Consider the following 14,714-nt stretch of genomic DNA (forward strand, 5'->3'; position numbering starts at 1 on the left):
AAAAAAAATTGATTATACTAAAAGTTTTGAAATACATGCATATCAACAAGATTTAATCCTCATTAAGTCTTTTTCATGATGATTTTAAGAATTTACCCTCACATTAGTCCATTGCATTCAAAAGAATTTTAATAATTTTTTATTATTTTTATACTATGATTTGAACCTAAAAGTTAATAAATTGAATAAACCTCCTTAATCACAATACAATTTCCTTAAATCTTTCAATATATATTTGAATGATGTCAAATCTTAACTAACCAAACTTTCAAATATACACACAAAAAAAAAGTTAGATAAGAAAAACAAACAAACACACACACACACACATATATGTATATATATAATCAATAATCAACAAATAATGGCAAAAAAATATAAGAAGAGCAAGATGTTTACCTGGTGTGGAAGATGAGGATTTACCGCGCGTTGAAGATGGAGGGAGAGGAGAATAAGAGAATGAGTGGGAAGATAGATAAAGATAGGCTGATACGGAGAAAAGAGAAGAAGAAAATGAGCATGAGAAGAGAGGAGAAGAAAATGTTATGATGAAATGAAATTAGAGATTCTAGTCTTTTAAATAAGGCTTTTAAACTCAGTCAGTAATTCTGTTGGTAATTAAAACTTAAATTTTTTGGTTAAACCTGAAATTTTCCAAACCTCCATAAAATTATCCGATGAAATTTTGTTTCATCGATGATGTCATTTTAAATTCACAGTGGCAATGCATGTGATATTATTCCAACTCTCTAAAACTTTTCAAGAGATTTAATCAGTTAGTGATTCCATTTGTAATTCTTAGTGGCAATGTGTAATATCCCACATCGGCGGGTGAGGGTTTGGTAGCTGGCCTTATTAATAGTGTTGGTTGCTAACATGTTGTACGCGTTTTAGGACGTTAGGCTCAGAAGTGGGCTCGCGTCACCAAGAACAAAACTGTGAGGGCGGTAAGACCCAAAGTGGACAATATACAGCATGTTGGGCCGGGCTGTTACATTTGGTATCAGAGTCTGGTTTCACTGGCTGTCCGATTGTGCCGACGGGGTCGTCGGACTCCTTAAGGGAGGTGGATTGTAATATCCCACATCAGCGGGTGAGGGCTTGGTAGCTAGCCTTATTAGTAGTGTTGGTTGCCATGTTGTATTTTTTCCCCCAACTCTCTAGAATTTTCTAAGGAACTTAGCTCGTTGATGATTCCATCTATAATTTTCAGTGGCAATATCTTGTAATTTTTTCCCAACTCTCTAGAACTTTCCGAGGGAATTTGTCCACCGGTGATGCAATTGGTATTTTTCAGTCCATCGGTATAAAATAGTTTATTTTTCTAGTGTATTTTTGTATTCCTTATCTTTCCAACCTGTAGATACAATAAAATCACAACATTGTAACACCATTAATGTTCATAATAATAAAATCACAATAATAATTTTTTCATCAGTGTTAACAACAATTCATTGTAATGAAACAACCACAAAGATTACATTAAAGTCAATTTCATTTAATCAAATTTTTTTTATTATTCTTCTTTAATTTCATCATTGTCATATCCATCATAATCTTCTTCATTGAATTGATGATCATCGATATCATCATCTTCATTGACTTCTTTATATCCATTAGTTCTCAATACATCATTTAACTCCTCAACGTCAATATCAACAAAAACATTCTTAGCAACATGAAAATTTGAATTTTCTACAAAGTCGATAGATGGAGCAACTCGATATGCATAAACAAGCTTATCAATTTGAAAGACATAATCTCCTACAATTACTTTATTGTTACCTTCCTAAACAACTTGGACACGATCTTTAGGTTTGGTTTTCACAATGGATAATCAATCAACCCTAGAACAATATTTTCTAAACAAAGGATTGTATGATATTGCAATTCAACTACCTTTTATAACTTTCCATAATAATTAACTTTAAACTCATTAGAAGTTAATTCCTTAACACAAACTCCACTATTATAGGTTTTTTTACCATGATCATACTCTTTAGTATGAAAGACATATCTATTCATGAAATACCTATTATAGCACTTAACCTTTCTTTCTGGACCTAAACATAGTAAATTCAAACTACCACTAGCATCCCCTCCCAATTGATAAATCTGGTACCTGATAACAAATATTAACAGTTAAAGAGAAAGGTTTAATAAAATTAACTATTACGAGAGATAAGAATTATTAAGTAATGATTACATGTATTTTAAATCACGTGAAAAATTATTCATCATGTAATTGAAAAGTTTGATATTCAATCATATGTGAATTTTTGAGTTAGTAAACATCGATGATGTTATCTACGATGAATTTTTCAATCTATTAGTTTATGAGAATATAAGAGAAAAATTATTTAAAAATAACATATTAATATTGTATTTACTGGAAAAAAATATCTCAATTCATCGCAATTAAATAGCATATAATTATATGCATGTCTGAATTCAATTTATGTTAAATATCTTTCCATCACTGTATTTTTTTATAAAGGTCATCCAAGATGGGAAAATATTGGCAAATTCTCACTTTAAGGCAATTCCCAACCATCATCGTGTCTTCGAACGCGGTTGATTCTTCTTCTCAAGTAAGGCTCAAAATAGTATGAGATAAATATTGAGATCTCTTCAACAATATAAGTCTTGCATATCAAAGCCTCAACATATGTCTTATTTTTAACTTTTTTTAGGTTGAACAAGTATCTACATGAATTAAATAAATGTTTTAAACTAAAGAAAGACAATAAAAATATAATTAGAATGAATGTGCAATCCATAACCTCTTGAATGGATACATTCATCTATATTGGACATAGTCTCCAACTTTTGCCTCAAACGGTAAATGTATGGGGTAGATGCTTCATTGAATCAATGAAAGATGGAGGGAATATCATCTCAATTTTGCAGATTATCTATAAGATATTCATTTCAAGCTTGTCTAAAATGACTGATTTTCGTGAATGCATCTTATATCTTTTTTAGCATTAAATCACGGTAAGCTATTGGAATTAGTGTTTGCATAAACATATGACATTTATAAATCTTTATTCCATATAATCTATCATTCTTTAAATTCATTAATCTAGATATGTTTAAAGAATATCTATTAGGAAAACACAAACTCTTAAGTCATTGGTAGACAAGTAACTATGCATTCTTATCCAAGGTGAAATTGGCTTTGGACTTTGTAACTTTTGACTCATGATAAACCAATTCTATATTTTTATAGTAATAAAACAAAAGTATATCCATTATAGCCTTTATGTTGTCCTTTGTCTTTCATTTCATGTCCATCACTGTGTTAAAAATATTTTCAAACACATTATTTTTTATATGCATGACATCTAGATTATAGCAGAGAAAATTAGTCTTCCAATAAGGAAGCTCTTAACAAATACTTCACTTAACCCAATTGCAGGTCATACCAAAACTAGAAAACTTTTGCTTTTAGATTGAAAACCAAATACAATGCTCTTGTACTGCAAGACCATATCATATAATTCTTCACCCAACTGTATCGATGGTGCAACATCTCTTTTAACTATACCTACAAAGAAGTCTTTTTGTGTTCTTTTTATACTTGTGATCGGTTGGTAAGAACCTTTTATGAAAATTAAAAAAATATTTTACTACCATTTGTTAAAGTGAAGGTCTTGTTATTTTCTATATAGTATTAACATGTTAATTTTGCATGTATGCTCAAACCAAAAACCATTTCATATGTAGGAAAATCATTAATAGTCTACATCAAAGTTGCATTCATATGAAAATTTTGTTTCCTCGAGCATCATACATCAAAGTCCTGGATGACCACAACTGCTTCAACTTATCAGTAAACATTCAAAGACAAACATTTATATTTTTACCTGGACTATTAGGATCAGGTTTGATGATAGATAAAAACATGAACTCCAACCTTATACACAATCCCAATGACAAGTTGTAAACCGTGAGTATAATCGGCTAATAAGAATATGGTATTGCAAATGACCCTAATTGATTGAATTCATCTATACATAACATATATGTGTCTATGGTCTCATTAAAAACTAAGGATGCATCTTATTAAACTATTTCTAGGTTTAACCATCGAAAGGGTGCACAATACCTTTATCCACTGCATCATGTGAATGTTGTCATGTCATGTGCTCAATAATCTTAGGAAACATGAATAACATTTGAAGTCTAGAAGTTATAAGGAAGTATCTCATTTTTTATGTTTGACAAGAGTCCTTTGCTTGCTAGTTATGGGCTTATACCGAGCATGCCTACAGGTTCTACACTGGGTCAAATTTGTATTTTATAGGTAGTACAACATGCAAAAATTTGAACACATGATAATTTTTTAGTATCCTAGGCCAAGGGTTTCATCATGGTTTTAGCAATATAAAATTTCTCTTCCAGTTAAATCCTTTCAAGTAATATCCTTCTCGCTCATTTGATGATTTTATTATAATCGGCCTCACTCAGCCCATGATTTGACTTGATAGTGAACACTTGTGCAATGACTGATAATTAATATGATTTGTGCCCCCATCCTATAATGGTTTGTTGAAAGCTTTCAAAAGATTAAAAAAAAATGGTTATGTTTGCATTTGGTTTTTCATCTATAATTGAACATTCACTTGCATCACTTTGATTTGTTCTCATTACATCTATAATCATACTCCTATAACAATTACTATTATTATCTACAACTCTATGCATGTTGCTAGAATTCGAAGTTCACCTAACAATCCTTTCTACTAAGGTCTCGTAAGGAACATATGGTTCTGTGTGTGCAAACTAACACAAGTATTTCTCTTTGAACTCTTGTTTAGAAGATGCATCATAACAATAACTAGATAAAAAAAAATTTTATTTTTACACATTTTACATGGACATCTAATATCGCTTCCACTAATATTTTTCGGGTTAGATACTGCGTAATTAATAAAACCCTCAACCCCATTACAATAATCCATCATGCACAACCCTTCAGGTGAAACTCGATACATCCAAGAAAGATCATTCATTACTTATATAAAACTTATATAGAATATTAATGACAACATGTATTAATTAATAATGTAAACTAAATAATTTATCGGTACCCAACTAATTAGCTATCATTGATTTAACTCAAACTTATTCAATCTATTTTAATACTACCCTTAAATCATTATTAGTTTTCTACAAAAAAAAATCATATTCCTCTAAATTTATCAAAATTTTCAACTTAACAATAAAATTGACAAAATGTGAAACGTATCTATTAAATAAGTCATTATTTATTTCATTATAAAACACTTAAGTTACAAAATCAAACTCAATTTCATCAAATAAAAAAAAAACAAAATTTCAAAATTTCAAACAAACTCTAACATATACAAATCATATATTCATACAACAAATTTCTATGGAAAAAAAACTATAATGCAAATAAACACACAAACAAACTACATATACTACATCAAAATGCCAAAAAACTTTAACATTTAAAAAATGAGTTACAATAAAAATAGGTAATTTTGCTTACTTGATGTGGTGAATCTTAAAAAAAAAATTAAAGCAAAACAAGGATGTTGACAGACTGAGTGTTAGAGTGGCCGGATTTGTGATGACGACAGCTTAATTTGTAACAAAATATTGGAGTGTTATGTGTTGTTTTCTGCAGAATAAGAAGAAAGAAGAAGAAAAAGAAATTGGGGAGGGGGGTGTCTGTCATATCATAACTTAAATATTATTGACAGATTCACTGACAAGCACTAACGTCATAAATATTATTGACAGATTCACTGACGAGCATTAACGTTATAAATATTATCAAAGTAATTTCATCTATAATAATGACATGTTATTTTTCTTTTTCTTTTTTCATTCCTTCACTTCCAACTATAATTTCCACAATGTACACCGCCATAAATTTTTTGTTGGTTAATACCGAGAGAAATAGCGAGTAAATATTTCATCGGAAGTAATTGTTATATACCGACTGGTTTTATTCTATAAATACTTCCGTTTGAATTTGAAATTTTTTTGGTAGTATCTTTTTGACATTTATTAAAATATATAATTCTCAATTTATTTTATTATATATAAATAAAATGCATTAACATACTTGCACATTTATTTTATTGTGTTAAAAAAAATTCAATAGAGATACTATAATTTAAATTCATTTTATTAAATGTTATCCCATGTCATCATAAAATCATGTAATTTTTATTTTCAAAACAATGCAATTATAGAACCGACTAGTTAATGGACATGTGATTTAGAGGTGGTTGAGAGTGTGATAGTGATTTTTTTTTTAAATGTTTTTTGTTTCAAAATGTATCAAAAAAATATTTTATTATTATTTTTAAAAAATTATTTTTAACATGCATCATCACATCAAAACAATTCAAATATATTAAAACAAAAATAAATTTAAACTTCTATGAAGCATGGTTTGAATCTCGTTACCAAAAAGAAATCACTTAGAAAAAAACAAGGACGTTTCTGTCAGCAAATTCAACTGGTACGTGACCCACCACTGGAACCCAAATTTATGGGAGGCCTATAAAAGGAGAGGAAAATGGTCTTCTTCTTACCTATCCATTCGAGACTGATCAATAGCAAGCCACTAAGCTCACCAGTCCTTTAATAAAATCTACAGCTAATTAACATTTATGGAGAAGGCTTGTTCTAAACAGTATCTCCTTCAACATCTTCTTCGTCTCCTTTTCTATCTGTTAATCTTCATTCCTAATACTTCCAAGGCCCTTGCAAATCCAAGAGCTTCCAATAATTCAGCTCCTGCTGTCATAGTGTTTGGAGACTCGACTGTCGATCCTGGAAATAACAACTACGTGAAAACAGTTTTTAAGGCTAATTTTGCACCCTATGGAAAGGATTTTGCAAACCACGTCCCAACAGGAAGGTTCAGTAATGGGCGGCTAACCCCTGATTTTATCGGTATGTTATCAAGTATTCATTTTGATGGTGAGAGTGTGAATATGTTGCTAATATATATATATATAGGAACAGAATATATAATTAATTATTTAAGTTTGTATAATCAGCTTCATATATCGGTATCAAAGAGTACATACCTCCGTATTTAGACCCTACTCTTAGCATCAAGGAGCTTATGACTGGAGTTAGTTTTGCCTCGGCTGGCTCCGGATTTGATCCTCTTACACCAAAAGTGTCCGTACGTCTCTCTCTCTCTCTCTCTCACACACACACACACACAAACACTCAGCATATTATCGTTGCTATTTACTTAATGTCTCGTAAGAATTTTAATGGTATCAGACTAGGAGATACACATATTGATAATTAGGATATTTAAAATCTTTAATGGCTAACGCATAAATATTCTGGTTTTCATTTGATAGATGGATCATTGTTAGGTAGCTATAGATACCATCTTTGTGTGGATGAATTTTTTTTTCTTAGCTTACGAAAACACTTCTGAATTTGGAATGATTTTGAATTTTGACGTTGCTGGTATGTTTCTTTCTGGCCAGGGAGATGTATCAGGTCTCAAAATATGAATGTTCACTAGGGCTCCTATAATTAAGCATCATTAAAGAGTGCAAATATACTTGTAGAAACATCAGAAGAATTAAGCAACCAATAGGCATTACCTTGATCCCTTACAAAGCATGGAAATGAGGTAGGATCAGATTCAATCTTCGTGTGTCTTAGATGCATGATTTGGGTTTGATTCTTATAATTTCATATGTATATTAAAGAATTATCTTAACCTAATAACTTAAAATATTAGCTGAATTTCAAGATATAATTTATATTATTTTTTAACATATCCTCTCAAATGAAAGTCATATCGACTTAAAACTTGCACAAGCTAGCTCATACTATCTTATACTTAATTTTCATTAAATAAATGAGGATGATAAGTACTAGTAAGATTTAAATTCATGACTATTTTGTCATTAAAGTTTTGATATTATGTCTAAAAATTATTTCAACCTAATAACTTAAATTATTAAATATAATTTTAAAATATAATTTATATTATTTTTTATCAATGATAACACATCATTATAACGAACTAGTGGGCCAACATAAAAGTAAAGAACTTGAAAAAAAAAAAACGTGTGAAAGAGAGAGAGACATTGATAATTGATTAATAAAAAGAAGTATTGGTAGGTGAGAAATTAAATGAAGCATCTGCCGTGATATAGGTAGATCATGTTGTCTATATTTGGGAGCTAAATTAAGTTTATTTTCTTATGTTTTACCACAGAATGTGATCGGCATACCAAAGCAACTGGAGTACTTTAAAGAGTATAAGAAAAGACTGGAGTCCGCAATTGGGACGAAAGAGACCGAAAATCATATCAACAAGGCATTGTTTATCGTCAGTGCTGGCACGAATGACTTCGTTATCAATTATTTTACTCTGCCAATCCGACGAAAAACCTACTCCGTCTCAGGTTACCAGCAATTCATCCTGCAAACAGCCACACAATTCCTTCAGGTTTGGCTCCATTCATAGTTCAACTTATTGTTATTTCTGATATTTTAGTTTATTTATTTGTTCACTTATTATTATTATTAATGCTCTACTAGCCCATTGACAGTCTTATCCGGTACATGATATTGACGTACAGATATAATTAGCTATTAATTGATATTGACGTATAGATATAATTAACGTTTTGTTTAATATGGGTTTTCAAATTTATTCAAGTCAATGTTTAGCTTTCTAAATTGTAAAAAAACTATAAATTAATACACTTGATTAGAAATAATTCTTTACTTAAGTTTAAAGTTTATTGTTAAAGAATGATATAAAATATGTTAAAGAATGATATAAATCATATTTTAAGATGGTTTTTTAACATAATATCAAACCCTTGATAATCAAGTGGTCACGAGTTCAAATCTCACCATTTCTATTTATTTAATAAAAGTTAAGCATAAGATAGCATGAGTTTGTGCAAGTTTCATCAAGCCAAAAGAGCTTTCACTCGAGGGGTGTAAGAAAATAATATAAATCATATATTGTATTGAGATAAAAATTTTACATTTATAATATAATTGAGTCAAATTTTTTATTTTGATTTAATCAAAATTAAGCTAGTGTTTTTTTTAAAAAAACTTCTGAATTCTAATTTGTATTATATTTATTGTTTAAAAATTGATTTGAACAATTCTTATTAAATATACTCCTAACTTAAAATTATTTTAACTTCTTTTATAAATTATTTATGAAAAATAACTTTTGAAATATAATTTAAAATTAAATACTATATACATTAGAAGTCATGTTAAACAGGTTTTAACAATTAAGATTATTCAAGTTGAAAAGGAAACCAAAGTATAAATTAAGGTTGTAACACATGCAAGAGTGTGTTCCAAAGATGAGACGAGGAGGTCCACAAGAACCACAACATTAATTAATCAATTCATTACGCTATCTGCCTAGCCCCTTCGCCAAGCTATCATCTGTCAGCTTTAAATTGGCATAAATATGGGGCATTTATCCCAGATCATTAATTACCCAAATTTCAAGTTTTGAAATTATTGTGCTTGGACGTATGCTATAATATTTTAGATTATAAAAATATTAAGCCATGAAAAATATAACCGATACTACATTATGCGACGATTTTAGGACTTGTTTGAGCAAGGAGCAAGAAGAATCTTATTTAGTGCACTACCTCCAATGGGTTGCCTGCCGGTCGTTATCACCCTTTTCTCGAACCATGCCATCTCAGAACGTGGTTGTCTTGATTATTTTTCCTCCGTCGGACGACAGTTCAATCAGTTGCTCCAAAATGAGTTAAATCTCATGCAAATTCGATTAGCAAATCATGGTGTGAGGATCTATTTAACTGATACGTACAGTGCTGTGACTGACATGATTCAAGGGCAAGGAAGGTCTGGTGAGTCTATGTAAAATCTCTAAAAGTAAACTGAGAAATATATCTATTCTGATCATGTTATTTATTTATTTTCCCCCCTCCCTTTCAAGCATTTGATGAAGTAAGCCGTGGCTGTTGTGGAACCGGTTACTTGGAAGCATCTCTCTTGTGCAACCCAAAATCATTTTTGTGTCCTGATGCATCAAAGTACGTATTTTGGGATTCAATACATCCAACTGAGCAGGTATACAGCAATGTTTTTAAGTCCAATCGTCCTATAATTGATGCTATCATCAGGGGCTAAAATTCACTTATTTTCCACCCCAGAGAATGTTATGGTCGGCAATTTCCTATTTTTTCCGTCTCCTTTCTGGAAATTGTACACTCGGAAGTCATCCTGTATGACCGATAATATTTAATAGTGAAATAAACGTGCATGTGATATCCGTCTATCAATAAAATAAATACAAATTATTCAAATCTCCAAGAACATACGTAAATTTTACTTTCCTCGGTTGCAAGGGTTGCTAGAATCTTGTAATGTCATGCTTCTAGAGAGAAGATTTCATATTAATGTCAAGAGATCGAATGCTATGGTGGTTCAATCTATGTTCGGGTATTTGTATTAATTTCCATAAGAGTGGCCTGATGGGTGTAAATGTGGATGAGATCTTCATAGTAGGGATCTCGGGTGTTCTCAGATGTAAATGCTATGGTGGTTCAATTTATTTCATTATAAAACACTTAAGTTACAAAATCAACTTAATTTCATCAAATAAAAAACAAAAACAAATTTTTAAAATCTCAAATAAACTCTAACATGTACAAATCATACATTCATAACAAATTTCTATGGAAAAAAAAACTATAATGCAAATAAACTCACAAACAAACTACATATACTACATCAAAATGCCAAAAACTTTAACATTTAAAAAATGAGTTACAATAAAAATAGGTAATTTTGCTTACTTGATGTGGTGAATCTTAAAAAAAAATTAAAGCAAAATAGGGATGTTGACAGATTGAGTGTTAGAGTGGCCGGATTTGTGATGATGACAACTTAATTTGTAACAAAATATTGGAGTGTTATGTGTTGTTTTCTGCAGAATAAGAAGAAAGACGAAGAAAAAGAAATTGGGGAGGGGGTGTCTGTCATATCATAACTTAAATATTATTGACAGATTCACTGACGAGCATTAACGTCATAAATATTATCAAAGTAATTTCATCTATAATAATGACATGTTATTTTTATTTTTATTTTTTCATTGCTTCACTTCCAACTATAATTTCCGCAATGTACACCGCCATAAATTTTTTGTTGGTTAATACCGAGAGAAATAGCGAGTAAATATTTCATCGGAAGTAATTGTTATTTATCGACTGGTTTTATTCTATAAATACTTTCGTTTGAATTTGAAATTTTTTTGGTAGTATCTTTTTGACATTTATTAAAATATATAATTCTTAATTTATTTTATTATATATAAATAAAATGCGTTAACATACTTGCACATTTATTTTATTGTGTTAAAAAAAATTCAATAGAGACACTATAATTTAAATTCATTTTATTAAATGTTATCCCATGTCATCATAAAATCATGTAATTTTTATTTTCAAAACAATGCAATTATAGAACCGACTAGTTAATGGACATGTGATTTAGAGGTGGTTGAGAGTGTGATAGTGATTTTTTTTTTAAATGTTTTTTGTTTCAAAATGTATCAAAAAAATATTTTATTATTATTTTTAAAAAATTATTTTTAACATGCATCATCACATCAAAACAATTCAAATATATTAAAACAAAAATAAATTTAAACTTCTATGAAGCATGGTTTGAATCTCGTTACCAAAAAGAAATCACTTAGAAAAAAACAAGGACGTTTCTGTCAGCAAATTCAACTGGTATGTTTCTTTCTGGCCAGGGAGATGTATCAGGTCTCAAAATATGAATGTTCACTAGGGCTCCTATAATTAAGCATCATTAAAGAGTGCAAATATACTTGTAGAAACATCAGAAGAATTAAGCAACCAATAGGCATTACCTTGATCCCTTACAAAGCATGGAAATGAGGTAGGATCAGATTCAATCTTCGTGTGTCTTAGATGCATGATTTGGGTTTGATTCTTATAATTTCATATGTATATTAAAGAATTATCTTAACCTAATAACTTAAAATATTAGCTGAATTTCAAGATATAATTTATATTATTTTTTAACATATCCTCTCAAATGAAAGTCATATCGACTTAAAACTTGCACAAGCTAGCTCATACTATCTTATACTTAATTTTCATTAAATAAATGAGGATGATAAGTACTAGTAAGATTTAAATTCATGACTATTTTGTCATTAAAGTTTTGATATTATGTCTAAAACTTATTTCAACCTAATAACTTAAATTATTAAATATAATTTTAAAATATAATTTATATTATTTTTTATCAATGATAACACATCATTATAACGAACTAGTGGGCCAACATAAAAGTAAAGAACTTGAAAAAAAAAAAACGTGTGAAAGAGAGAGAGACATTGATAATTGATTAATAAAAAGAAGTATTGGTAGGTGAGAAATTAAATGAAGCATCTGCCGTGATATAGGTAGATCATGTTGTCTATATTTGGGAGCTAAATTAAGTTTATTTTCTTATGTTTTACCACAGAATGTGATCGGCATACCAAAGCAACTGGAGTACTTTAAAGAGTATAAGAAAAGACTGGAGTCCGCAATTGGGACGAAAGAGACCGAAAATCATATCAACAAGGCATTGTTTATCGTCAGTGCTGGCACGAATGACTTCGTTATCAATTATTTTACTCTGCCAATCCGACGAAAAACCTACTCCGTCTCAGGTTACCAGCAATTCATCCTGCAAACAGCCACACAATTCCTTCAGGTTTGGCTCCATTCATAGTTCAACTTATTGTTATTTCTGATATTTTAGTTTATTTATTTGTTCACTTATTATTATTATTAATGCTCTACTAGCCCATTGACAGTCTTATCCGGTACATGATATTGACGTACAGATATAATTAGCTATTAATTGATATTGACGTATAGATATAATTAGCTAGTTAATTGTTATTCAGGAAAGCCTTCCACAAATTTTGAGCAGCATCTTTATTATGATCCAAAAGCAACAATTGTTTGTATTTATTGTCATTAAACACCGTGCTGGCCGTGACCTGCACATGTTTCCTCTTGTGGTACAAAAGCTTGCGTTAGGGAAATATAAGAGCTGGTTCATCTTAATAACGTTTTGTTTAATATGGGTTTTCAAATTTATTCAAGTCAATGTTTAGCTTTCTAAATTGTAAAAAAACTATAAATAATATTGTTAAAAAATAATATAAAATATGTTAAAGAATGATATAAATCATATTTTAAGATGGTTTTTTAACATAATATCAAACCTTTGATAATTAAGCGGTCACGAGTTCAAATCTCACTATATCTATTTATTTAATAAAAGTTAAGCATAAAATAGCATGAGTTTGTGTAAGTTTCATCAAGCCAAAAGGGCTTTCACTTGAGAGGTGTAAGAGAATAATATAAATCATATATTGTATTGAGATAAAAATTTTACATTTATAATATAATTGAGTCAAATTTTTTATTTTGATTTAATCAAAATTAAGCTAGTGTTTTTTTTAAAAAAACTTCTGAATTCTAATTTGTATTATATTTATTGTTTAAAAATTGATTTGAACAATTCTTATTAAATATACTCCTAACTTAAAATTATTTTAACTTCTTTTATAAATTATTTATGAAAAATAACTTTTGAAATATAATTTAAAATTAAATACTATATACATTAGAAGTCATGTTAAACAGGTTTTAACAATTAAGATTATTCAAGTTGAAAAGGAAACCAAAGTATAAATTAAGGTTGTAACACATGCAAGAGTGTGTTCCAAAGATGAGACGAGGAGGTCCACAAGAACCACAACATTAATTAATCAATTCATTACGCTATCTGCCTAGCCCCTTCGCCAAGCTATCATCTGTCAGCTTTAAATTGGCATAAATATGGGGCATTTATCCCAGATCATTAATTACCCAAATTTCAAGTTTTGAAATTATTGTGCTTGGACGTATGCTATAATATTTTAGATTATAAAAATATTAAGCCATGAAAAATATAACCGATACTACATTATGCGACGATTTTAGGACTTGTTTGAGCAAGGAGCAAGAAGAATCTTATTTAGTGCACTACCTCCAATGGGTTGCCTGCCGGTCGTTATCACCCTTTTCTCGAACCATGCCATCTCAGAACGTGGTTGTCTTGATTATTTTTCCTCCGTCGGACGACAGTTCAATCAGTTGCTCCAAAATGAGTTAAATCTCATGCAAATTCGATTAGCAAATCATGGTGTGAGGATCTATTTAACTGATACGTACAGTGCTGTGACTGACATGATTCAAGGGCAAGGAAGGTCTGGTGAGTCTATGTAAAATCTCTAAAAGTAAACTGAGAAATATATCTATTCTGATCATGTTATTTATTTATTTTCCCCCCTCCCTTTCAAGCATTTGATGAAGTAAGCCGTGGCTGTTGTGGAACCGGTTACTTGGAAGCATCTCTCTTGTGCAACCCAAAATCATTTTTGTGTCCTGATGCATCAAAGTACGTATTTTGGGATTCAATACATCCAACTGAGCAGGTATACAGCAATGTTTTTAAGTCCAATCGTCCTATAATTGATGCTATCATCAAGGGCTAAAACTCACTTATTTTCCACCCCAGAGAATGTTATGGTGGGCAATTTCCTATTTTTTCCGTCTCCTTTCTGGAAATTGTACACTCGGAAGTCATCCTGTATG

The 14,714-nt window shown here is 30.0% G+C and overlaps 2 protein-coding genes across 2 annotated transcripts; both read left to right on the forward strand.

The window, feature by feature from the left end:
• The first annotated feature begins 6,656 nt into the window (after nucleotides 1–6,656).
• Nucleotides 6,657–10,170, forward strand: LOC133703008 (GDSL esterase/lipase At5g45960-like). The gene is made up of 5 exons (XM_062127389.1): nucleotides 6,657–6,942; nucleotides 7,050–7,180; nucleotides 8,243–8,476; nucleotides 9,617–9,887; nucleotides 9,977–10,170. The coding sequence occupies exons 1-5, from the start codon at nucleotides 6,657–6,659 to the stop codon at nucleotides 10,168–10,170; spliced, it is 1,116 nt and encodes a 371-aa protein (XP_061983373.1).
• Nucleotides 10,171–11,804: 1,634 nt separating this feature from the next.
• On the forward strand, nucleotides 11,805–14,614 carry LOC133703675 (GDSL esterase/lipase At5g45960-like). The gene is made up of 4 exons (XM_062128283.1): nucleotides 11,805–11,813; nucleotides 12,544–12,777; nucleotides 14,061–14,331; nucleotides 14,421–14,614. Exons 1-4 carry the CDS (start codon nucleotides 11,805–11,807, stop codon nucleotides 14,612–14,614), a joined length of 708 nt encoding a protein of 235 aa, XP_061984267.1.
• Nucleotides 14,615–14,714: the final 100 nt, after the last annotated feature.

The sequence above is a fragment of the Populus nigra genome, chromosome 9 (assembly GCF_951802175.1).
Source record: "Populus nigra chromosome 9, ddPopNigr1.1, whole genome shotgun sequence".
Lineage (NCBI taxonomy): Eukaryota > Viridiplantae > Streptophyta > Magnoliopsida > Malpighiales > Salicaceae > Populus > Populus nigra.

Excerpts from the sequence above, each read along its gene's own strand:
- LOC133703675 (XM_062128283.1), top strand. Across the intron at positions 12,778-14,060 it reads CAGCCACACAATTCCTTCAG|GACTTGTTTGAGCAAGGAGC; the intron begins GTTTGGCTCCAT and ends CGACGATTTTAG. Across the intron at positions 14,332-14,420 it reads TCAAGGGCAAGGAAGGTCTG|CATTTGATGAAGTAAGCCGT; the intron begins GTGAGTCTATGT and ends CTCCCTTTCAAG.
- LOC133703008 (XM_062127389.1), top strand. The coding sequence starts at position 6,657 with ATGGAGAAGGCTTGTTCTAAACAGTATCTCCTTCAACATCTTCTTCGT. Across the intron at positions 7,181-8,242 it reads CTCTTACACCAAAAGTGTCC|AATGTGATCGGCATACCAAA; the intron begins GTACGTCTCTCT and ends GTTTTACCACAG. Across the intron at positions 8,477-9,616 it reads CAGCCACACAATTCCTTCAG|GACTTGTTTGAGCAAGGAGC; the intron begins GTTTGGCTCCAT and ends CGACGATTTTAG.